This window comes from Hemicordylus capensis, chromosome 1, assembly GCF_027244095.1.
Source record: "Hemicordylus capensis ecotype Gifberg chromosome 1, rHemCap1.1.pri, whole genome shotgun sequence".
NCBI classification, from domain to species: Eukaryota; Metazoa; Chordata; class Lepidosauria; order Squamata; family Cordylidae; genus Hemicordylus; species Hemicordylus capensis.
Window position 1 is genome coordinate 306,462,906 of NC_069657.1, and position 26,122 is coordinate 306,489,027.

Genomic DNA, 26,122 nt, shown 5'->3' on the forward strand with positions numbered 1-26,122 from the left:
GGTGGGCCAGTACCGCCTAGCCTGGCTTTGTAGCCTAGCTGTTACCCAAGGTTAAGGTATCAAGCACCATGCTACTTGGTTGTGTGTTCGCTGGGGCTATGTTTAGCCCCAGAAGATGCAAAGACGGGCACCTAGAGCTCCCATCTTCTGGGAGAATCCACCAATGGATCTTGTATGTCACGTGGTGCCTTGTGGAATCTCCAACCTCTAGAGCTCTGCACTGTAGCATGCAGCACAGATCATCTGGGAGCACAGTCCAGACTTCCAGAAACAAAGCAGGACTCTTCAGGGTGGGGGAGGTGAGTTTAGCCAGCCATCCCCACCCACACCCACCCCTGCACCAGCCCACTCAGACATGTGAAAGACCTCTATATTAAATAACTGCAATTTTACAGTCCTCTCTACTGACAGATTGCAGTAACTAATTAGAAAATTCCATTAAAGGTTATGTGTCTGTGGGAACAGTTGTTTATAACTCATTTGAGAACTGTTAGCATTTCAGTTTATAACAGATAGGCTAATAAGTCTGAACAGCAGCATCTATACATTTGTAAGCAGAGTGGCACACAAAAACTCTTCTTAATGTTGATGATTACACGCTGGATGTGCTACATGGATGTCTTAGCCATGTACCCATCCTCTTGTCACCATTTCCTACTTAAATACCATGCTGAGACTTTAGAAGCTTGTGCATCTGCCGTAGATGTGTTCTTCAATTGCTTTTGGGATCAACCAAAATCAACAGCCTAAGTGCACACAATAATAATAAATTTGCACTGTGATGGATCATCCAGCAGTTCACTGGTGGGCTTTGGCCACTGAACACCACTGATGACTAGGGCCCCAATGCTATTAGTGGAGTGCATCATGAGGCTGAGGGGCGATGCCTGCAACTTCAGCACTGTGCGACAAGTAGCCTACATCAAGCACTGCTATCCACATGGCTGCACACTAGTGAAGTAGCAACCCCTATACTTCTGCCATCTTATGAAGCTCTTCAATGAGAGTGCCAAGTCCCCCTCACCTAGGCAGATGTGCTTCATGGTGAAAGTTGGTAGTCCACCAGGAAATCACTATACAAACCACCAGTGCATATAGATAACTTTGCAGGTTAAATTCAGAGGCCTTTTCCTGTTCAGCATTCCTTAGAACTTTGCTTCTCTATAGTATCTGCAACCAAAGCCAGCACCAACCAATTTTTTATTAAATAGATAGATAGATAAATAAATAAATAAAATAGTCACCACCGCCCCACCCCCAGTCCCCAACCACAGCCAGGCCCAAACCAGTTCAGACTAGAGATGGAACAGGCCCGGCTCTAGTGTGCATAGGACTAGATCCAGTTTGGTTGGAGTTTGGTCCTACTCGAACGAAACTGGGTTTTCCAGTTTTGTGTACACACCTATCTCCTCCTCTTCCTCATGGACTATGGAGTCACATTGTGATTATTTCTTTTAAAAAGAAATTACCTGCCTGTATTTTGACAAGGGATTGTTATGTATGCAATTCCTTCGTTTCCTCAATGTAATTAAAATGCCATATTATGAGAGCAATCCCCCAGGAATATCTCCTCTATGCAATCCTCAGTAATATCCACCAGGAATATATCTTGAAATGGATGGGGAGTGAACAGGAGAAGAAAACAAGCAACCATAATGTTTTCTCCTCTTTAGTGCTGCTTATAAAGAAACAAACAGCGCTGGGCAGAGATGATCCAATGGTCTATTGCTCTGCGTTGGACCGGATTCTTAATATTTTCATATGCATCAATGAAACCTAAGCTGAGAACACTAGGGTAGTGAGTTTTACTCACTCCCCTGCCTGCAGAAAATATCCATGTAAAGAGGACAGAAAGAATAAAATTTGAAGGAGACATAATCACATATACGTGTATTTGTAGTCCACAAAATCTATTGAATAATTAGGTTCCTGATTCATGTTTCTGCTTTCAGGTCTCTTCAGTCCTTAACTTCTTTGAATCCTTAGTGTTTGTGCTTGATATATGAAAGATACACATTCCATCCCAATGTCACTATATTCACAAATAGCACTCGATATGTGGGGGGGACAAATAGAAAGTTGAGCATCTGAGCTGCAGTCCACACGTAGATTTCTGCTATGTAATAGTCCCAAAATTTGTCTATGAATTCATTCCAGCTGTATACCAAACTCTGGCCTTGAAGCAGTCCCACAGTTATGAAATACCAGCCTCCAAAGAATGGAGCAAAAACCTGGTCGATTGTTACCTTTATGATGGCAGGCTTAATACCATTAACATCTTTTCCTGGGATTATTTTGTCTATCCAGTAGTACCAGTAATGCAGAAGTGGTCCCATGGCACATCCTGTAATAAACATGTTAACCATACGGTCAGCATTCCAGTTTTGTGTAGGCTTTTGCCTCCTTTCTAAAGACTGCTGAATGATATCTGCAGCTCCCATTAAAAAACCAGAAGTCACAGTATTGGTCATCATAAGGTAGCGTCTTGTGAAAAAAGGCTTGAAAAGGGGCTTGGAAAAGCGTATCAGTGCAGCAAACTGTCGTGTAGCGCGGCCAAGCATCTTCCTTTTTCTCCTCTTTGAATTAAATAGACACAAGTCAAATAATTACAAGAAGGGCATTTTTCTTGATCAGTCATCTTCCTTTTCCAGACTGAGAATGCTCTTTTTCAGGAACCGCTATGTTCCTGAATACTGTACAGTTATTCATTCTGAGGACAAGAAGGCAAATCAGCTTAGGTCAGGCACATAAGGTGAGGCACAGGGAAATACATCATAGGAGTCTAGTGAAGCATGTACTTTTGTGCTTTATTATGATGTCACTGCTGATCTTCAACATCTTGCAGTTAGTGTAGCTTAAACAAATAAATAGTGGGCAGTCATTAGTTACTAAGCACTATTGAAATCAACAAGACAAGTTAGTTGCCACTAACTGAGATTCCCTCATTTTCAATGGGACTTAATATAAGAACATAAAACAGACCTGCTGGATCAAGCCCAAAGCCTATCTAATCCAGCATTCTGTTTCACATAGTAACCCACCAGCTGCCTCTGGAAAGCCCACAGACAAAAGCTGAGGGCATACCCTCTCTCCTGTTGTTGCTCCCCTGCAACTGGTATATAAAGACATCTTGCCGCTTAGGCTGGAGGTGGCCTATAGTCCTCAATCCAGTAGCCATTGATAGACCTGTCCTCCATTAATTTGTCTAAACCCTTCCTAAAGCCATCCAGGCTGTTGGCTGTCACCACATCTTGTGGCAGAGAATTCCATAGGTTAATAATGCAATGTGTGAAGAAGTACTTCAGTCCCATTTGCTTACTGCATTTGTTTACAGATTTTTTTCCCCTTGATGAATGCAAGCAAGGAAGCCCAGTGAACTGAATATTTATTTCTACAGCCCCTTTCCACTCCTTTACATTCTATTTCTTATTATTTCTAATTTTTTAAACTTATTTTTTATTTTTATTGTGCAAAGGAGGAATAGCTGACGGGCTTTTCCAAAGAGATGGCGGGGGGAGAGAAAGCAAGGGCGATCAGGCAGCAAAGCTCGACACACTGGTTAAAACCTGGCCTCCCCTTGGCGCAGCTGTTGGAAAATGCAAACATATTTCTAAAGGCTTGTGAAGCAAACCAGTTCTGCGGCACGTGGAGTCCTTGTTGCCAGGATGTTGGAAGTCCTAGCTGGCACCGCCATCCTCCCTCCTCAGGAGAAGGCCTGGTAGGAGAGAAGCAGCAAGGGCGACGGCAGAGAGGAAAAAGGCACCCCACCGCTGCCTTCCCAGCGCTAGCTAGCGAGGCTCTGCCTGGGGCGCCGACTGAGAAGGAGTGGCGGAGGCTGCTGCTGCGGCTGCTGCTGCAGCCACCCCCAGTAGCCCCGGCAGGACCTTCCTTGGGACCTTTAAGGCTACAGTTATACCTTTAAGGCTACCAGAAATTGACACCCCCACAGATTTTAAAATCTAATTAATAATACATTTTATTGAATACAAAGCATTTAGATTATTTTAGAATAATCTAAACCCGCAAGATGTCTCCATATGTCATAAAACACACAAGATAGAAATGGATGTTCTGGCATGAATGCTTAACCTATGTTAAGAGATTGTGCTTTTATATGATTAAATGCTCTAATGTGTGTTACCGATGGATTTGGAGTATAATACTTTAAACCTAAAGAAGGGGGAATGGGAAACCAGGGTAGGAAGGGGTGAACCAAATGAAATACCCTAACTGATGTTGAAGAGAGCTTTAGAACCAAAACAGGGCATTTAAAACACCTAAGAAAGGTAACTGAGCCCAGACTAAACCCCATCTGAGAGATAGTTCAGGTTCCTAAGACAGGCCAGTCCAATCCAGCCTGGGCTTCAAGAGCTGAGGCCAAGTCAAACCTCTCTCAGAAAGCTGAACTCACTCAGGAAGATGGCTGATTCATGAAGGGAGAAAGGCTGTCAGCAAGGCTTTGTGCTGTAACTTTACCTAGGGACCTGGGGTGTTATTATTCAAATGAAGTAATGAAACCACATAATAAAAGTGACTTCGCCAATATTCCTTAAATATAAGTTCTCGTCTTATATTTAAACCTAAGGAAAGGGGAAAGGGAAGGCAGAGGAGGAAGGAGTTTACAAATAGAATGCTATCTAACTGCAACTGAGAGCACCAACATGACAGACTTAGACAAAAACTCCAAGGACACAGAAGGAAAATGCAGAAACAAGATCTCCAAGAAGGAGACAAATGTGGATTGGTGCAGAACCACAGGCATAAACCATAGGACCATAAAACACAAGGCTCCAACAAAGGAAACAAACCATGGAAGGCAATGGGAAACAGACACTTCCCAATCCAGTGAATTTTAGTCACACAAAGTTAATCCGTTCAAGTCATGTTTCAAGAGCAGGAACTCAGACTAACTGGCCACAGAAAACCATACACAATCAGGTACATAAAAGTCAGAGAGAGAAAAAACTTTGTTTTAAAGGGGGGGGAAATCATCATTTTTTCTTCCTGCTTGTAATTTTACCCATGGCAAGATCATGTAAATAAAGGACACAGAATGATGCTAACCTCTTGGTAAGACTTTAAGAAAATTATATACACATTGATCAGGAGTGAGAGTTCTTGGTACTAGGTACTAGGTGAATGATTAAGAATATAAGCAACAGTTCTCTTACCTTTAACCCACTTACTAGAGTGTTATCTTTAACTCTTTAGTGAACTAACTCCTCCCCCACCCTTAGTCTAAAAGAGAGGCCTCTAATCTAGTTTTTCTAGCTGTCTGGAAAAACTGAAAGCTAACAAATCACCAGGGCTGGATGGCATCCATCCAAGAGTCCTCAAAGAACTCAAATGTGAAATTGCTGACCTCCTTGCTAAAATATATAACTTATCCCTGAAATCGGGCTCCATACCAGAGGACTGGAGAGTAGCAAATGTAACACCGATTTTCCAAAAAGGATCCAGGGGCGATCTGGGAAATTGCAGGCCGGTTAGCCTAATGTCAGTTCCAGGCAAATTGATGGAAAGCATCCTCAAGGATAAAATTGTAAAGCACCTAGAAGAACAGGCCCTGCTGGGAGTGAGCCAGCATGGCTTCCGCAAAGGTAAATCTTGCCTCACCAACCTTTTGGAGTTCTTTAAGAGTGTCAACAAGTGTGTGGATCCAGGTGATCCAGCTGACATAGTATACCTGGACTTCCAAAAAACTTTTGTCAAAGTTCCTCATCAAAGACTCCTGAGGAAACTTAGCAGGCATGGGATAAGGGGACAAGTACATGTGTGGATTGCTAACTGGTTGAAAGACAGGAATCAGAGGGTAGGTATAAATCGAGAGTTTTCATAATGGAGGGAAGTAAGAAGTGGGGTCCCCCAGGGATCTGTACTGGGACCGGTGCTTTTTAATTTATTCATAAATGATCTAGAAGCAGGGGTAAGCAGCGAGGTGGCCAAATTTGCAGATGATACCAAACTCTTCCAGGTAGTGAAATCCAAAAAGGATTGTGAGGAGCTCCAAAAGGATCTCTCCAGACTGGGAGTGTGGGCGACAAAGTGGCAAATGCGGTTCAGTGTTAGCAAGTGTAAGGTGATGCACATTGGAACGAAAAACCCCAACTTCAAGTATATGCTGATGGGATCTGAGCTGTCGGTGACTGACCAGGAGAGGGATCTTGGGGTTGTGGTGGACAGCTCGTTGAAAGTGTTGACTCAATGTGTGGCAGCTGTAAAAAAGGCCAATTCCATGCTAGGGATCATTAGAAAGGGGATTGAAAATAAAACAGCTAATAGTATAATGCCCTTATACAAAACTATGGTGCGACCACACTTGGAGTACTGCGTACAATTCTGATCACCACATCTTAAAAAGGACATTGTAGAATTGGAAAAGGTACAGAAGAGGGCAACCAAGATGATCAGGGGCCTAGAGCACCTTTCTTATGAGGCAGGACTACAACACCTGGGGCTTTTTAGTTTAGAAAAAAGACTACTGCGGGGAGACATGATAGAGGTCTATAAAATCATGCATGGTGTGGAGAAAGTGGAGAGAGAGAAATTCTTTTCCCTCTCACACAACACTAGAACCAGGTGTCACTCCATGAAATTGATTGCCAGGAGGTCTAGGACCAACAAACGGAAGTACTTTTTCACACAACATGTGATCCACTTGTGGAACTCTCTGCCACAGGATGTGGTGACAGCCAACAACCTGGATGGCTTTAAGAGGGGTTTGGATGACTTCATGGAGGAGAGGTCTATCAATGGCTACCAGTCGGAGGGCTGTGGGCCACCTCCAGCCTCAACAGCAGGATGCCTCGGAGTACCAGTTGCAGGGGAGTAATGGCAGGAGAGAGGGCATGCCCTCCATTCCTGCCTGTGGGCTTCCCAGCATCACTTGGTGGGCCACTGTGAGAAACAGGATGCTGGACTAGATGGGCCTTGGGCCTGATCCAGCAGGGCTTTTCTTATGTTCTTATATTCTTAACCCATACAAAAACACACACAAGGTTCACATGCTCACCCAAAACCAAAGAGGTTGTTCACACGACCAGGCGGTAGGGTTGCCAAGTCCAGGTGGTGAAAATAGTCAAAATCTGTCACCAACAAGTGGAAATAGTTGGTGTTGTTCACCAAAAAAAGTCTCTAAAAAGTCTTCATTTTGCATTAGAAATGGCATAAAATTTACTTATGCTAATTGATATGATTATATGCAAGCTTTGCTAAAAACAGGATAATTTGAGAATAAATAAAACTCACACACCCCTTTCCCCACACAGTTAAAACACCAGACTTCCTCTGACTGGGTCACAGAATCCTATGGGACAAATGGTACATTTTCTTTTCATTTTCAAGGTGGTGGGAAACCAACACAGAACCCTTTCCACGCAGTTCAAACACCAGTGAGCTCTGGATCACAGAATCCCATGGGGCAAATGGTGCATTTTAATTTCATTTTGTGGGGGGAATGCACCCCTTCTCCACAGTTCGACACTAGCCTGCCATCCATAGTGGTACATAATACATATTGGGGAAGCATAACTTTCCTGACCTGGAGGGAGCTTTCTGGCTGTGCACCTGCAGCTGTAGAACAGCAGAGACACATGACACAGTCAAATGAAGAAGACACCCCCCCCCCACACACACACACTTGGGGGCACTGGGCCAGTCACAGTGAATCACTGAGAAAACAAAGAGGTAGGCTGCTGCAGAAAACACATGGCTGGGGAAATGGGATGGGAATTGCCAGCACAGCAGCAACATACAAATGACAAATGAGCTCCTCCTGTTACCACACAGCAAATGTTACACATGGGTAAGTCCATCATGTCCAGTAGGCCTACTCACAGGTTACACCCACTGAGTGATTTGAACCACTCGACACTTGCAGTAGGATCACTGGAACTCCAGAAACCCCCTCCAGCACAGATAGAGTTGCAGAGGGGTTAAAATTGTTGCTAATCCAGGATAAAAGTCTACATCTGGGAACCCTACCAGGCAGGCAGGGTGGTGGGGAAGGCTGGGTAAACTCACCTTTCCCCCCAGATGAGTGATTTCTTGTTTTGAGAGCATGGGCCGTGCTCCCATACGAACACTGCTGCATGGCACAGCACACAGCTCTGGAGGCTGGGACGATGCATCCCAGTCTCTGGGAATCGCAGAATGCACTGCATGACACGCGCAATGCATTGGGGGATTCCCCCAAGAGTGTTCGTCTCCGTGTGTCGGGCTGGAAGCAGCCCATGCTTGCACACATGAACAACAAACCCAGGTTAAGGGAGTGCTCACTCCCTTAACCTCAGGTAACAGCCGGGCTAAAAAACGGGGCTAGGCAGCACTGCCCCACTGGGATCAGGCCCAATCCTGGTGGTTCTCACGTGCAGCCTAACCCAGCCTGGGCTTTCCTAGCCTGCATTATGTTGCGCGTGAGAACAGCCTCAAAGGGTGAGGGAAATCCTAATCAACTCCTCGGGAGTAAAGAAAGGAACTGATGACTCCCTAACATACCTGTCCAGTGAGCAGGCAATGAAGCTGTGACCAAAAGCTATGCTGAAACAGGCAGCAAAGTGGGCCACCTTAGGATAGAACCCCAATATCTTGCACCCAAAAAAGCAAAAGGAGGATGTATGTTTGTATGTATGTAAGAGTGAAAGTGTGTGTCTAAGTATAGATGAAGCTCTGAGTGAAGGTATGAGTGAAGTGCTCCCTAGAGGTTTTAAGGAGCCTTCTTATAGGAAGCAAAAATGAAAACTTACCAAAAAAATTTATCTGAGAACCGGATCAAAGGTAAAGTTATCCCCAAAGTGCTGGTGATTGAAAAGATCTAACACTCTCTCTATTAGCCAATAGTTGTCACAAATATGGGCACATAAGCCCAACACCTTCAGTTCTCAGGCTGGAGAGGATGCAGGGCAAAAGCAACTTAACAATCTCGCTTAGCAGTGAAAGAATTTTGGCAGGTATCCATAATACATTGGATTTTATAGTGGAAAAGCAGCTCTAATGTGTCTGTATCTATGTAAGGTACTTGGCTGGCTTGAAAAATGGTGAGTTATCTTTGTAATGAAAAAGTCATATGACCACAAGCCAAGTGATCATGTTAACTGACCCTAAAATGAATGTTTTATGTATGTATGTATGTATGTATTTTATTTTTTTACATTTTTATACCACCCTATACAAAAAATCCCTGGGTGGTTCACTATATAAAAACCATTAAAACACTGACACAATTTAAACAATTTTAAAAATACAAATAAAAACGCTAAAACCTGAAGCTTTAAAACTATAAACTAAAAGCCTGGCTAAATAGGTATGTTTTCAGGTCCTTCTTAAAAACGTTCAAAGAAGGAGAAACTCTAATTTCATTCGGAAGCGTGTTCTAGAGTCCCGGGGCAACTCTAGAAAGGCCAATGTTTTGACTGCATTGTGCACAGATGTGCATGACGTCAATTATAATGTATAATTACAATGGCCTTTTAAAATCAGAAATATTTACTGACAAAAAAAACTATCAGTGTTCCCTCTAAGGCGTGCACTTATGCGCATGCTCACACATTTTTTGAGGTCCGCTCAGTTAATTTTAGATCCCACTCAGGTTTAATCAGGAAGGCCCCACTCTGAATGCCTGTCCGTGCACACTGCCTTGATATTGCTGCCCAGAACAAAACTCATTCTGCACACAGAAGAAAAAAATTAGAGAACATTGTCACTGATTAAATACTTAGACTTACACCTGTGCAATGAAAACACTAAAAATATTGCAAGTTCTAATTCTGCAAATGCTTCAAATCACATGTTTCCAGCTGGGAATTGTAAGTCCTTTATCTATAATCAGCTTCATGAATTTCATGCTGAGAAAATAGAATACTTTAGAGTATTCACCACTAATGGTTGCTGTTGCCTTGCATGATATATTTCTCATTAATCAGAGTAGTAATCAACCATCAGAGACTATGATCATCCACACTCTGTAAACCTGTGTATAGGTTGCTTTAAGGCCAAATGAAAGATTAATTTATTTCAATTCATTTTATCTCATCACCTAATTAAATGTTTTTTATCAATCACCTTTGCATTTAGAAATACTACACACAGTACATGGTTCAAAGAAAAGTGCTTCACTTTCTGGCATTTCCTCTTCACACATCGCCCAGGACTCCTTTTCCCTGTATCTGTAGAGGGCTGTCTGGAGAGGACAAGATCTTTGACTCCATGTGCTAAGTGTCTTCCTAACCACTGAGTTGCAGTGTTTACAATGGATTTGTTCCCTGATCCTAACTAATACTTTAGAGTACAGGGAGCACTCTAGGAAGAAAATAGAGAGAGTGGAGTGACTGGCTGTATATGAGCAGATGCAAGATGTTAAACTGGCCATGTTGCCTTTTAGGACATCAAGCCTCAGGATCTGTTATGTCTTGCTGAGCTGAGGATTCTGAAGTCCTCAGATCAGCAGGACATGGTGTGCAGCATCCAAACCAATTAGCCATTAGTGGAGCCATTTTTTAATAACTGAAATCAATGAGACAAGTTAGTCATTGTTAAGTTCAATTGATTTAGCCGTGACTAATTTAGTCTGGATGCTGCCCGGTAGCTCCAGTACATCTCTACTAGGACACTACCATTAACGACTGCATTGATAATCCGTTCAAAGGGAAGAAGGATGTTGGGGCAACTGACTGACATGATGCGTAGCCTACTACCTCTGTAAGGAACCACTGTGGGACTCTTGCACACTTCAGAGCAAACACCAATGCTACCCTGAGGGAGCAATTGTGGAAATGCAGCTTCCGCAGGTTTCCTCATTATCTCGAATGGGGGAAACTGGAGATGCAACTTGGGCAATTGCTACCTCAGGGCAGCATCAGAGCTTCTATTGATATCTGCAAGAGTCCTGCAGTGGATCCTTACGAAGGTGGTAGGCTATGCATCATGTCAGCCACTGAATTCAGCCCTCTGCTTGGTCTATGCACCCCAAAGCATGTCACTAATCATGTCACTAGGGGCATGTGCATAGCCCTAGTCTATGCACATAGCTGCTGGATCATGATACAAATGAAGCAGTTTCTTGTTCAGCTTCTGAATGCACATGCCCCTGGTTTGATTTAAACTTGTATTTCAAAGGTCTTGGGGAAATTAGAGTTGCTGGCCATAATTTGTGGAATTTCATATGTACGTAAGATTTTGATAAAATGGAAGATCAATTTGTGCCAAAGTCTAATAATGCATGGATCTATTCAGAGGCTGTTGAATTGGTTTTAATCTTGATTTAGAAAAATAAGAGATCTGTTGAGTCATGTCTTAATATGGTTTATTATTTGTTCTACTTATATACCAGCGTATCCACAGGCATCCTCAAAGTGGTTCACAACTTTCCATACACAGTGTAATGCAACTGAATGCCATAAAAATACAATAATAAAAATGCAGATTAGAAATACAACCTTTAAAAACATAGTTATTCCTAGCAGCAGCTGCTAATAAGCCAAAATAAACCATCAAGCCCCATAAGAAATATCTTCTTACACTGATAGAAGATGACTAGTGAGAGGGCCTGTTGGGCTTCCAGAAAGAGAGAGAGCTTCCTGTAGCCTAGAGGCCATGACCAAAACAGCCCTATCCAAAGTCCAGTAGTGGCTCGTCCTAATGAGCTGGGGGGAGGGGGGCACCACACGAGGCACAGCTGCCTCTGGTTTCTAGCAACTGTGTTGCGTCTCTCCCTCCCATCCCGCCCTGCCCTGGCATTAACAAGAGCCACGTTGCCTGCAGGCTGGCCATTAGTGCAGGCCGGTAATGGCCAGCCTGTGAGCAGCACAGCTGTCGTTAATGCTGGAGTGGGGAGGGATGGGGGAGAGAGGCGCAAGGGAGTGGCCGGGGACCGGAGGCAACTACACCTTGTTTGGCAGCTACTGCCCAGGTCACTACCGGTTGAATTTCTGATGGTGGTGGAACCTGGAGCGGAAGCTCTTCTGAAGATCTTTGTGTTCAAGCAGGCTCATATGGGAGGAGGTGGCCCTTTAGATACTTGGGCCCTAAACCATTTAGGATTTTAAAGTTAATGGCAAACAACATTTTGAATGCTGCCCAGAAACAAATCAGGAGCCAATGCAGATGATACAACAGTGGAGTCATATGCTCTTTGTAACTCGCTCCTGACAGAAATCTAGCTGCTACATTCTGAACTAATTGATGTTTTAAATGCTTTTCAAGAGTGGCCCCATGTAAATCCTGTTACAGTGTTGAGCCTCCATGTGACCAAGGCATAGAACAGGCTTCCCCAAACTGCGGCCCTACAGATGTTGCTGAACTACAACTTCCAGCATACCCAGCCACAAAATATTGTGTCTAGGGTTGCTGGGAGTTGTAGTTCAGCAACATCTGGAGGGCCGCAGTTTGGGGAAGCCTGGCATAGAAGAAGGAACATAGCTGGCACACTAGTCAAACTGTGCAAAGGCATTCTTGGGCACAGCAAAGGAGCCAAGCTGGCTCCAGAATGAACCCCAAGCTGCACACCCAGTCCTCAAGGTGGAGTACTACACCATGCACTCATTGCCAGAATGGTCTTTCTCCTGACAAACAGCACCTCAGTCTTGTCTGGGTTTAGTTTCAGTTTGTTTGCATACATCCAGTCCATCACTGTTGTCAGACACTGGTTCACGACTTCCACTGCTTCCTCAGCATCAGTTAAAAAGGAGAGCTAGAGCTAGATGTCATGTGCCTACTGATAACAACCCACCCCAAACCTGATTATCTCTCTTAGAGGTTTCATGTAGATGTTAAATGGGGTGGGATGGGGAGGATAGAACCATGAGGGACCCTACAGTCAATAAACCACAGGTTTTTACCACATTCCCCCACTCCCCCAACATCACTTTCTGGAATTTATTGGTTCAGTAAGATTGGAATTGTTGTCCCACCATACAGGCTGGTCCTGCCTGGCCAGACAGCCCCAAATGATACCATCTTGATGAATATGAATATGACGAATATTTATATACCACTTTTCAACAAAAGTTCCCAAAGTGGTTTAAACAGATATAAATAAGTAAATAATAAATAAATATAGCTTTTTCATTACAGACCAAATGTTTAAACATAGAATAAAAGAATTTCCCTAGAAAGTGGTCAGAATGATCTGTTAGCCACTTGTTGAGGCCGTGTACACTAGCTCACCAGGGAGGGAGGATGGGCTGCGGGGAAGGCTGGAGCTCCTCTGCCTTCCCCATCAGACGAGCAGCTGCCGTCCTCCCCTGCACCACACTACAAGCCCACCCAAGCAGTGGTGCAGTGGAGGGAGACACTGGGAGTGGGAGGACTCCCCACACCTGCCCACATTCCAGGGTGCCGTGGGGCATGAGCTAATTAGAGCAGCCACCACACTCGGTGTGGCCACTCCTTCCCCCCAACTCGCTGCCGGAAATGGCAGTGGGCCGGGGGGAAGCTGTTTAATCCGACGGTGATCACCCAGACCTCAGACTAAATGAATTGTTGGACCTGAGGTGTCCCTGGTAGTAAAAACAGAATAATAAATTAAATAATTGGACATTTGCTGACTTATAATTGCTATTTATTCGCTTGGCATCTGCTTTATTACTCTGCCTGCTGGTAGGTCTAGGCCTGGTTCTGGGCTGGAAATAGAAAATTGCAAAGATGTCAGGGCTGGAAATGCCCCAGGTTTTTGTTGTTTTGTTTAGGCAGTCCAAAGATCTTTAAATCAGGAATCAGCTCTAGCAACCCACAGCAGGAAAGAACAACTACCTATCATTCCTGAAAATTTCTTTTGCCAGAGGAGATTGACCCACATAAACTGAGGGAGCCCCTTGTTCAACACTGGCTCAATTCTTAATGTATTTATATGCTTCAATGACACTATTATTACATTTATTTATTTTTTGTTAAATGCCCAAGTTAAGAAAATGAAGGCAGTAGAAATTTTATTTTCCTCTGAAAAAGCAAAAAACCAAAAAACATAAACTTGTAATACTAAAATTCCAAGGAGACAGTAGCATATCTACAAGTATTTGTAGCCAGTACAATCCATTGGAATAATTGGATGTCTGATCCATTTTTCTGCTTCCAGGTCCTTTCAGTCTATAGCTTCTTTGTGGTCCTTATCTTCTGTGCTTGAGATATGAGAGATATACATTCCATCCCAATATCACTGTATTCACAAATAGCACTCGATATGCCGGTGGGAGAAACAGAAAGTTGATCATCTGACATGCAGGCCACACACACAGTTCTGCTGTGTAATATTCCCAAAATTTTTCTCTAAATTCATTCCAGCTTTCTGCCCAACTGTGACCTTCAAAAAGCCCCATAGACACAAAATACCAGCATCCAAAAACTGGAGAAAAGATCTGATCAATTGTTACCTTTAATGTGACAGACTTAATACTTTTTACTCCTTTTGCTGGGATTCTTCTGTCTAACCAGGAGTACCAGTAATGTAGGAGTGGCCCCATGGAGCATCCTGTGAAAAACATGTGAACTGTGCGGACAGTATCCCAATTTTCTGCAAGCTTTTGCCTTCTCTCCAAAGACTGTTCAATAACATCTCCAGCTCCCAGTAAAACACCACAGCTCGCTGTATTGATAATGACAAGGTACTGTCCTGTAAAAAAAGGCTTGGAAAAGCGTACCAATGCGGCAAATTGTTGTGTAACACGGCCAAGCATCTTGCCTTTTTATCTCTCTGAAAGAATTGGACACCAGTCAGATAAATATGCTGAGGGCATTTTTCTTGCTCTCTCATCTTCCTTTCCCAGACTGAGAATGCACTTTTTCTGGAACTGCTGTGTTATATTTGAAGCGGGGAGCTATGTATGTCTTAATTTATTCATTATGAGGTCCAGAAGAACTATCAGCTTTGGTCAGGCATGTAAGATAATGCACACAAAAAATACATCATAGGATTCTAGTGAAGAATGTACTTTTGTGTTTTATTATGATGTCACTGCTGATCTTCAACATCTTGCAGTTAGTGTAGGTGAAAAAACAGTGGGCAGGATCTAGACTTAGTAATCACTAAGCACCACTGAAATCAATAAAATGTGTTAGTTATTACTAACTTAAATCCCTTCAATTTCAGTGGGACTTAATCATGACTTCCTTAGTTTGGATTCATAAGAACAGCCCTGCTGGATCAGGCCCAAGGCCTATCTAGTCCAGCATCCTGTTTCACACAGTGGCCCACCAGATGCCTCTGGTTAGCCCACAGGCAAGAGCTGAGGCCATCTCCTCTCTCTTGCTGTGGCTCCCCTGCAACTGGTATTGAGAGGCATCGTGCCTCTGAGGCTGGAGGTGGCCAACAGCCACCAGATTAATAGCCATTGATAGACTTGTCCTCCATGAATTCGTCTATGCCCCTTTGAAAGCTGTCCAAGCTGGTTACCATCACCACATCCCATGGCAAAGAATTTCATAAATTAATTATGTGCTGTGTGAAAAAGTACTTCCTTTTGTCGGTCCTAAATTTCCTGGCCTTCAGTTTCATGGGATGACCCCTGTTTCTAGTGTTGTGAGAGAGGGAGAAAAAGTTCTCTGTCCACTCTCTCCATTCGATCATGTCTCCCCTTAGTTGCCTCTTTTTCAAAGTAAATAGCCCCAGAAGCTTTAGCCTTGCCTCATAAGGAAGGTGCTCCAGGCCTCTGATAATCTTGGTTGTCCTCTTCTGCACCTTTTCCAGTTCTGCAATATCCTTCTTAAGATACAGTTATCAAAATTGTACAAAGTACTCCAAATCTGTGTTCCTGCCCTATTTCTACTAAACAGGAGCTTATTAACAGCTGTCCTTAACAAGCACATCTGGCAGTAGTTCTCTTGTTCATACAAAATTACGAATAAAATGGACACAATTTCGAAGGGAGACTCATTGTGAAAAATAGTTGTGAACATTTTAAAGCTATTAATTATTCTAAATAATTAAATCTGGTAGATAATTAAATAGAATTAGAGTTTTAAAGAGACGTGGAGGACTTGCCATTGTGTGTCTAATATTTCTTTTTTCCTAATAAGGGTTAGTGTAATACAGCGTGCAGTGTGAAATCATCATGCTTCAGGTTTCTCCACTTAATGCCATAGCACAATGACATTATGTCACACACTGTACTATATGCATAACACATCAGAACCAAAAGAGCCTTCAAAATGAGAGAAGTTTTATCTTAATTTACAAGCCCACTGATAAAAATTGGCTGTACTGATTAGTCAACAAAAGTTTGCCTACCAATTTATGTGATCAAAGTTTTCACCCCAGCATTAACTTTCTCCTTGTGATTCTTTCAGACACAGCAGTGGTATAGTCCTGTATTATACAAACATGATGCAGGAACCTGTTCTAATCTGATTACCTTCTTGCAGTTCCTAGAAAACTGTGATCACAATCCAGTGTATAATTAACACATGTTTAAGCTCAGCGGTAAACTGGATTGCAGCCTATAGCTATAACCGCAGCATTTTTTCTTACATACTGCTATGTATTAAGTACAGTCCAAAAAGCTGACAGTCTAACTCTGCTTGAATTCTATTGATTTTAATGAAACTTAAGTATACTTTAGCTTATCCAATTGTGCCCTATATTTATATTGATACTGAGTATGATACATATAAATTAATCACTTTTCTGCTAAAGAAAGTGTGCAAAACAACTTATAATCAAAAACAAAATAATACTGAATGCTCACAATTAAGATCTATGCAAAACAAACTGGCCAACATCCCAACTAAGGTTATATGGATGCCTGTGTGTATAAAGGGGCTATTTCCACTGATCTCCCATTCTCCTGGAATCACTCTGTCTAATTTCCCCTGAAAGCACCCTGACATAATTTCAAGTGGCACAATGTACTTCTGGTCGGTGGGGGGATTGGCAGAAATCACACACACACCCCATGAAAATGTCCACGTAGTCAAAACAGTCTTCAGCAACAGTCTTAGTCAAGATGTCAGCCACTAAAAACAAAATGTAACAGCTTATCAGTTAAAATTATTTTAACTGATACCAAGAAAGCCTGACAGAAATTTTTAAAAAGTCTTCCCTTTTCTGCAAAAAGAAAGCAGGGAAGTAGCTCACTGGATTTCCTGGGCAGAGAATTCCAGAGGGTAGGTGTAATTACTGGAAAAGCCATGTGGCTACTAAAAAAAAAGGTACTAAGAAAGCTAACACAAACTTAAGTTTCATTAATAGAAGCATAGTGTCCAGGACATGAAAAGAATCAGTTCTACACCATTCTGCATTGGTCAGACCTTACTTGGTATACTGTGTCCAATTCTAGTGCCTGCGTTTTAAGAAGGACATTGATAAACTAGAACGGGGTCAGGGAATAAAACAAGTGATGAGAGGTCTGGAAACTAGGCTCTGTGAAGAATGGTTGGAGGTGCTGGGTATGTTTGGCATGGAGAAAAGAAGTCTAAAGGGAGATATGATAGCTATCTTTAAATCGGCTTTGAAGGGCTGATACAAGAAATCAACTTTTTCTGCTGCTCCTGAGGGTAGAACTAGAACCAATGGGTTGGAATTATAAGGGGAAAGATTTCAGTTAGGTCATTAGGAAGAATTTCCTAACTGGAGAGCTGTTTGACAGTAGAATAGTCTGCCTTGTGCTGTGGTGGACTTTCCTTTGCTGGAGGTTTCCAAACAAAGGCTGGACAGCCATTTGTCAGGGAGGCTGAAGCAGTTCCCTGTTCTGAGCAGGGGTTTAATCTAGAAGACTTCCAAGGCACCTTCCAACTCCAAAATCCTGTGATTCTGTGCCCTTGTTTCCATAAAAAAGGAGGCCAAAGTCTGACCTTCGGATCCCATTTTTCCTTAAATCCAGGGATGGAGAATAATAGACAAAGGCACTGGTAGAGGAACAGGGGGAAACTTGAAAACACTACACAAGTGTGCATGTGTGTGCTTACATGTGCATGCATGTATGTGTGTTTGTGTGCAAAAGAAATCTATGACTGACGTGTATGTACATTTGTGTGTGAAAACATAGAATTGTTTTGGAAAATTCATAGGACTCCACCAGTTTAAAATGTGGTGATGGTCTTTCTGTCAGATAAAGATGATGAATCTCCAAGACTACTGTGTACATATATGTAAATTCCTTTATGTTCTTGCAAATGAGCAAAAGAACATAAAGCATATATATCATTTTCAGTCTTGGAGAATAAGAGAATAAGTAAGGCAAGATATATCTTTTATTTATTGGACCAACTTGTTATGGGGTAGAAGTATGGAAGCTTTTGAGTCAAACAGAAACTCCATCAGGCAGAATGGGAGTTTTCTAAATCCTAGATAAGGTTGTCGAAAGAACTGGGAGCTCTGGAACAGAACTGTAGTTTTGTGATAGAAAACTAGCATGCAGAAGATCCCAGCTTCAACCCCTACTATCTAATAGTTAAAACTATCTCAGATAGTAGGGCTGAGATCTGTCAGTCAAAGTAGACAGTACTGGTGGCTTAGATGAATCAATGCTCTGACTGTATAAGGAAGCTTCATATGTTCATATCTATGTTCAACAGCATACCGTGAGGAGTGAGGCGCTACCTCCAGAAGGGGGAAAAAGTCTGTCTTTTCTTTGTGTGCATACAGAAGTGATTGCATGCTCACGCAGGCTTTTTTCAGTCCTGGATGATATATTTTAGCCACTACAGATATTGACCAGTTTGCCAAGGTTTATGCATTTGTGTCTTTTCATTTTAGCACAGTGACTGACATCCTGACTAATGAAGTGCGGGTGCTACATGAGATATGCCAGTGCTGCTGATGGGTTCAACTAACACAGCACTGGCCCTTGCACAAGGGAGGGGAGCAAATTTAAGTGATTTAAGGAGGAAGATGTACACTAGTCTCTCAGGAGTGGGTTGAAAAACAAGCTCTGGACAACTTAAGACTAATAATGTCCTTTTCTTTTGGTTCAAGAAGTTCTAGACTGTCAGAAACATGGCATCTCCAAATTGGTTTCATATATTAGTGCAATTTGATGTGCAGTAGGTTCTAAGGGATATATACAATACATTTCCATGGAGCAAGTAATTCTGATAATTCGTTTTTTTCTTAATTCTTGCAGCCTAAGAACACTCTTGTCTTAATGCATGACAATAGTACAAGTCAGTTTTTACAACACAGTCTGAGTTATTACTGAAGATTATTGTGACACTTTGGTTTCATATATCTTAAAAGGTCTCTTGAAACAAAAGTGCAAAAACTGGGGAGACTGAAACTTTTGTATTTCCAGTGATGTAGATGTATGTAGCGTGTGTAGTGTAGGGACTTGAGAACTTAGAGACTTCTTTGGCTAAAGTGATAACTCTGCAAAAACCAGACAGTACCATTTTTTTCCAGAGAATTTCCTGAAGATATCCTGCCAATTACTTTTTGCTAGTTGGTGATGATTAATTATAACCCGTCTGGCTTTAAGCAGACAGATCCGGTTTCTTTAGCAGAGAAAAATGCAACATGAAAAACAGCTATAAGTCAACATTTATGCCAGGATATAGGAACCTGAACTCCTCTTTGACATTTTTAGTTAGTGGGAAATGAAAGCATTGTCGTCTGCATGGTTTTTTGAATGACCTGTGGTTATCTTGTTTTACATCATGGCAAAAAGAACATCCAGGAAAGGGATGTATGAATCTTGGATGGTGCTATTGCATGTCAATTTGATAGTGGAATGGGCAGGAGCAGCTACAGTTCTGAACTTCTTTTGTCAAGATTTAGAAGTTGTCATCAGTGTATCATCAGCAGATGGGTAGTCTTTAAAGAACCCACCTACAAATCATTCATCTGATGCCAGTAGCACTGCATTGATGACATTTTTGTCACCTGGACCAAAGGCAAAGCAAGTTTGGAACAACTCAAGAATTTTATCAACACTATCCATCTCACCACCAAATTTGCATTCAATAGCTCCACTGAAAATTCATCCATTCATTTTTGTTGCCGTGTATCAAACTGTCAAACAACCAGTTTGGAAGAGCAAAGAGGTGACCAAGAACATTATTAGAAGAGCCAGAATTTTGCTTAAATACTTATAGAGGTAATGTCATCAATGTTCTTAATTTATTTGCCTTATTAATGAAACTGAATATGCCTGTTGTTAGAGTATCTGCTTTTCTTTGCATTTTATTTCATAAAAAGCTCTGAAATTGTCAGTGACTGCTTGCTTGGCATTTTCAAAACTCATTCAGAAAATGGGGCAGATTCCTCTTAGAAAATTCTGTCTTTTTTTAAAAAATTACACCAAAGCTTCGAGACTGCTTTCCAGGCAGAGGCGTAACTAGGGAAAATGGCGCCTAGGGCAAGCACTGAAATTGCGCCCCCCCCGCCCCCCCATCTAAACATCTGACACCCATTTTTCAGAAAACTTGTCTTTTACCATAATATTAGCTCAACAATACAAGTCAAGCTCGTTAATCTTTTAATTAGCAAATTATGACATACTTGAAAATTATAACTGCACCTTCCTTGCTTTCACTGACGCAAATTGTCTTGCTGTCTGAGATAGAATCCTTCCAGCTATTCAGATAACAAGATTTAGTGGCAGGCTTCAGGTGTTTTAGAAGTGAAAATCCCACATGGTATAAAGTCACTTTGTACCAACTAGTGAGTGTGTCACAAGTCAAGTCCCCTGGCAGTTGATTGTACATTACAAGTATATATAACCCATTGTGCCTTGGGGTGTTTTGACTCTTGTCCAAGCACAACTGGTGACCCACCAGAGGCTTGATAAACATCTGTTTTTGCAGATTCTTTGGAACTGCAAAAACAAAGTGGAGGGAGTTCTCCAACAGGGGATTATACTGTAAACCTGCAGCATTGTGTAGGCCTGCCAAGCAGCAGTGTGGTGTTAGAAAAGGAGGCTGGACTGTTAACCTAACACTATGCCATAGCCACAAGAGGACCTCTTTTCTTGTAGAACAGGGCGGCAGACCATGCGGCGGCAGCTCTGCATTTATTAAGGGGAAAAGTTTATTCAGATGTGTCAAAACTCAACCAAGAGCTAATCTATGCTACAGATGATCAGTTATTGAATCTGTGCCAGCAGGATGGAGTGGCTTGACTGTTCAGAAAGTGAATACAGCATAAGATGACTGGGCAAACATTTACTTGACCCCCCACTCCCAAGATGCAGAAGGCTCAGATGGTTTTAGATGTATAAAATGAGAATACATTGGGGTACTGATATTCAATTTTTCATAAATACAGTTCTATAGATAAATATACAAACACTTTGCCTCCCCACTTACTTTGCCTCCCCACATTACTCCCCTTGAAATAATCATAAACGGTATGTCTCCTGTTTGCTGTACTATTCACTAACATGAGCAAGTACTAGGGATCATGTCCTAGCCACATATCTAGTCACGTGTCCTCAATAGGAAAGATATTTCCCAAGCTGTTGTGAGAATACAGCATAGGATGACTATAAACAGGATAATAACAAATAGTCCCCACCCCTGACAAATGCTATATTAAACAACAGGAACCGCCTGCATTACCTCATTGCCTTTCAGCCCTGCTCTTGACCCTCTGCTCCTCCAGCCACAACCAATACTGTGTAAATGGCTTGGGAAATTTTTCATTGAAAAACAAATTATATTTACTATTATTAATAATAATTTGTGAAGGCACTCCACAAGTGATATTATTGGGGGGCGGGGCGAGAACCATGCATTTGGCTGGAGTTGCAGCTGTTGAATAAGCAATGAAGTTTCCAAAACCCACACCTCAACAGGTCACAGAAATGAAACAAACAATTCTTCCCCTGCCTACACCCAAGAGAGTTTAATTGTTGTCAGGGATCTGTTTGTTTGCACTACCGAGACTGAGACTCTGAGAATGTTTAAAATAATAGCAAAGAAAAACTTCTCGGAGCACATGCAAGGAAGCTTGACTGCAGCCAGACCCACTCCCCCAAAAAATATTAGGGAGCGGGGCTTCCCATTTCCTTTCCTCAACCTTCCTCCCCCATCGCCTTTTGCTTTTATTGGAATCCCCCCGCTGGGAAAGGCAGCAGCGGTGGCGGCGGCTGCTGCTCAGAAGCACATCATGAGAAGCACATTCCAGCCATGCTGCCTGTGGGGAAGGAAGGCTCCTTTGAGTCAGAAGTCCCGCTGAGCAGTTGCCACCTCAGCCTTCGGCTTCAGCTTTCAAGCTAGTCTGGGGTGGGGAGTCTAGGAAGGAAGGCTCTCTACTGCGCTGCCGCCGCCTCTCCTCCCACACTCCCAAAGTTACTGTCATTGTTGTGGCCCACTGGGGAGGTTGCCCGCAGCCGGCCTGCCTGCCCTTCACCCCCAAGCCCCAAGAAGAACTGTACAACTACCCTCCCCCCAGTAAATTTAAAGAATTTAAAAAACAAACACACACACCACTACTCAACAACACACACCTTAACCCAGGGAGGTCACCCGCTGCCAGCTGCTGGCACCCCGCCACCCACCCCCACCCACCCCACAAGGGAAGACCCCCCCCGAACACCCGAAGCAGTCACCTCACCTCAACCCTCCCCCCCCATACATTTAATTGAAAGAAGAGGGTTTTTTTAAAAAATTACACACACCTTGCTGGATATGCTCGTGCTTTATTGAAGAGACAAATTTGTGCATCCCGACTCCCCAGCAGAGAGAGAGAACGAAGCCAGTCGACTCAGCAGACGTTCTCTCGTGTGATCTCACGCTGTGCAAGTGCGAGGGGGCAAGGGGAGTGCTAGGTCCCTCCCGGCCAGCCAATATGCAGCAGCAGGTTGAGGCTGCGCAGCAGAGCAACGTGCGGCACCTGAGCCAAAACACGGTGCCGCAGTGGCACCCAGGGGCGCCAAAAACAAAAATTGGGGGGTGGGGCTCTGGGGGGTGGTGGGGCGGGGCAGCCAGTGGCATTTTGTGCCCCCCCTCAAGTGGCGCCCAGGGGACGTGCCCTGCCTGCACCCCGTCGTTATGCCCCTGTTTCCAGGCTAGTTTTTTTTTTTTAACTTCCTGTCCAAGACCATGTGGTAGGAAAGATTTGGGTGGGAAGAGAACCCAGTACCAAGCCATCTGAAAACTGCAAGAGAGATGACCCAGCACCCCTCTGCACACATGATCTCACTCAGTCCCGTTCTTGACCAGGAAAGAAGCTAAGGGGTTGGCCTAGTTCCTGAGAGGCTGGAGGAGTCTCCCAGCTACCTGGCTATACTGACTTCTGCTGCTAGTTCTGAGGTAGAGGAGTGAGTGAATGAGGCTTCTTTTAACAACAGAGGGCTTTAAAAATTATTCAAGCTACAAGACCATAATATACTACGAGGTCTTGCACACTACCCTAATCGCCAGTGGTGGGGGGAGGGCTGGCGGGGAGGTAGGCTCCTGCCTGCCGCCCTTCAAACGATCTCCCTCCCCATTTTGCTCTGCGGCAAATGAGCGGTGCTGCAGTGAGCAGCAGAGCAGGGAACCAGAGGAGGAAGACCTGCAGCATTCCTCAATGCCTCACGCCAGGAGCATGGTGCACTGAGGGATCCTCCCTCAGCTGGGCACTCTTGCTGCCCGGCTCGGTGTGTGCTCTGGCTACATGCAACCTGAGCATACACACAACCCTAGCGCAGGGGTTAAGGGTGCACTTGTGTCCTTAACTCGGCTAAAGGTCGGGGTGCAAAGTAGAGTTACGCGAGCTGGGAGTGCCAGGATGGGGAGCAATCCCGGCGCTCTACACAAGCAGCCTAACCCAGGCTGGGCTGCCCTAGCCCGGGTTAGGCTGCTCATGAGAATAGCCTCTATGACTATTGTCTGAAACGTTGCTCAAATGTTCCAGTCTGATGGATGGAGAAGCAAAAGGGGGAGTGGGAAGTATTTGGGGGGAGCACTTGCTACCCCTTGGAGTCACCTCTGATCTTGGATCACAAATCAAGTTATTGTTTCACCTGTGCTTTTCTTAAGGAGACCCACCTTCACAAGTGAATGACTGAACAGGCCCTTTATAATAAACTAAATACAATCTGCATAGGAACATAGGAAGCTGCCATATACTGAGTCAGACCATTGGTCTATCTAGCTCAGTATTGTCTTCACAGACTGGCAGCGGCTTTTCCAAGGTTGCAGGCAGGAATCTCTCTCAGCCCTGACTTGGAGAACCCAGAGAGGGAACTTGAAACCTTCTGCTCTTCCCAGAGCAGCTCCATCCCCTGAGGGGAATATCTTACAGTGCTCACACATCAAGTCTCCCATTCACATGCAAACAGGGCAGACCCTGCTGAGCTAAGGGGACAAGTCATGTTTGCTACCACAAGACAGCTCTCCTCTCCATGTTCAGTACTAAAGCATAAATTATGGAATGCAATTTTTCCTGGAGCCATATGCAGTATATTGGGAAAACAACCTTCATATCCATTTCACAAACCACTCCAAAAGCATAAAAGGATTAGAGTGTAACAATAGCTATTTATTTATGCATGCATGCATTCATGCCCTCCCAAAGCATTTCAAAATGAACAAAGGAGTTGCCAAGGGAGATAATTTATTGATAGGTGAATTACCAAATCACCTATCACCTTGGGAGGAGAGCTGGTCTTGTGGTAGCAATCATGACTTGTCCTCTTAGCTCAGGGTCTGCCCTGGTTGCATATGAATGGGAGACTAGAAGTGTGGGCACTGCAAGATATTCTCCTTAGGGGATGGAGCCGCTCTGAGAAGAGCATCTAGGTTTCCAAGTTCTCTCCCTGGTATCTCCAAGATGGGGCTGAAAGAGATTCCTGCCTGCAACCTTGGAAAAGCCGCTGCCAGTCTGTGTAGACAATACTGAGCTAAATAGACCAATGGTCTGACTCGGTATATTGCAGCTTTCTATGTTCCTATGTACTCAATGCATTTCAACAAGTATCTTCATCAGGGGCAACTATAAATATCAATAGGAAAATACTAAAATCAATAAAAGGATAACATTCTTTAAAAGCCCTGAATAATATGCATAAGAAAACACTGTAAGTGCAAAACTAATAAAATCAAAAGCAATTAACATACATCACATACCTCTTTTAATACTAACATCACAATGACATACAAAATCCTTTTTATGGATGTGAACAAAGTGTTTTGTGCACGTCCAGGGCAGTAGAGAGTGGGCACTTTAAAGGACGGAAGGCAGATCTTACCTGCCCCTTCGTTATACCCAGTGGAGGCTCTTCACTTAGGGCAGGGTGGGCAACGCCCACCCCCCAAAAAGGCCAAAATGTCCAAAGAAACTAATAAAAATGGTCCAAAAACAATAATAGTCAGCCATTCTGTCCTCTGCCACCATTTCAGGTCTGACTGACTCAGCCACTGCAGCCCTGCACTTCCCTGCCTGTAGCTTGCAAGCCTGCAGTGTTGACATATAGTGGGCACTGGTAGTAAAATTCCTTAAACACCTATAAGAGCCCACGAAACAGTTTCACATAACAGTGTTCATAAGGCAGGAGCCAATCCCATGGCTTGCCTTTGTTGTCAAAAGATGGGCTGAATTCAAATAGCCCTATCAGCAAAGACATCATACTGATTGACAGCTCCCTCTGCCTCTGACTAGCAATCAGTGTAGCCGGGGGCAGTCCTTGTTCTAGTCTTCTGAAGGAAGAGAGCTGCAATCCCCATTTTGTTCACTCTTGGACAGTGTGTTGTGTGAACTGCCTTGCAGAGAGAAGAGAGACCATTTCTTATGTTTATTTAGCCTCAGATTATGTAAAATAAGTTTATGTAATTGTCAGATTATGTAAATTATGTAATTGCTAGCACCAATTACTGGCAAGGCCCATTGGGGCACCTTTAAGGAACTAATCAACACAAAACAAAGCATGTTGGTAGCCCCCTGCACCTCTCCTCAGGTCTGTACCTGAAGCGATCACTTTGTCTTACCACATGAAAGGGCCACCCTTGCTAAATGCATGCTATATTTGTGCTTTTATTATCATGAACTTGCAATAATTACTAATTTCCTGCCAGGTCTGCCATGATTTAAAAACCATCATTTCACAAATTGGGAATCTAATCTTCCCATAGTTGCAGTCTGCAGATATTTCCTATCATCATTTGGACAGTTTTATTTATAAACCAGGAGGGGTAGCTTAGAAGCTTTTTACATCCACCTCCCTAGTTAAGCATTCTGGGGCCCTGCCAAGCCACATCCCCCCCCCCCCCCCGGCCT

The 26,122-nt window shown here is 43.4% G+C and overlaps 3 protein-coding genes across 14 annotated transcripts in view; 1 reads left to right on the forward strand and 2 right to left on the reverse strand.

Moving 5' to 3' along the window:
• The window catches only part of KCNQ5 (potassium voltage-gated channel subfamily Q member 5), a 576,092-nt gene that overhangs the window by 440,385 nt on the left and 109,585 nt on the right, over positions 1 to 26,122 (forward strand). The window lies entirely within an intron of this gene.
• LOC128340938 (mpv17-like protein 2) lies at positions 1,874 to 25,348 on the reverse strand. Its single transcript, XM_053286881.1, has 2 exons — positions 24,976 to 25,348; positions 1,874 to 2,710 (listed from the first exon to the last, which is right to left on the reverse strand). Exon 2 carries the CDS (start codon positions 2,559 to 2,561, stop codon positions 1,983 to 1,985), a length of 579 nt encoding a protein of 192 aa, XP_053142856.1. The 5' UTR covers positions 2,562 to 2,710; positions 24,976 to 25,348; the 3' UTR covers positions 1,874 to 1,982.
• LOC128340939 (mpv17-like protein 2) lies at positions 13,906 to 14,870 on the reverse strand. The gene has a single exon (XM_053286882.1). The coding sequence runs from the start codon at positions 14,664 to 14,666 to the stop codon at positions 14,100 to 14,102; it is 567 nt and encodes a 188-aa protein (XP_053142857.1). The 5' UTR covers positions 14,667 to 14,870; the 3' UTR covers positions 13,906 to 14,099.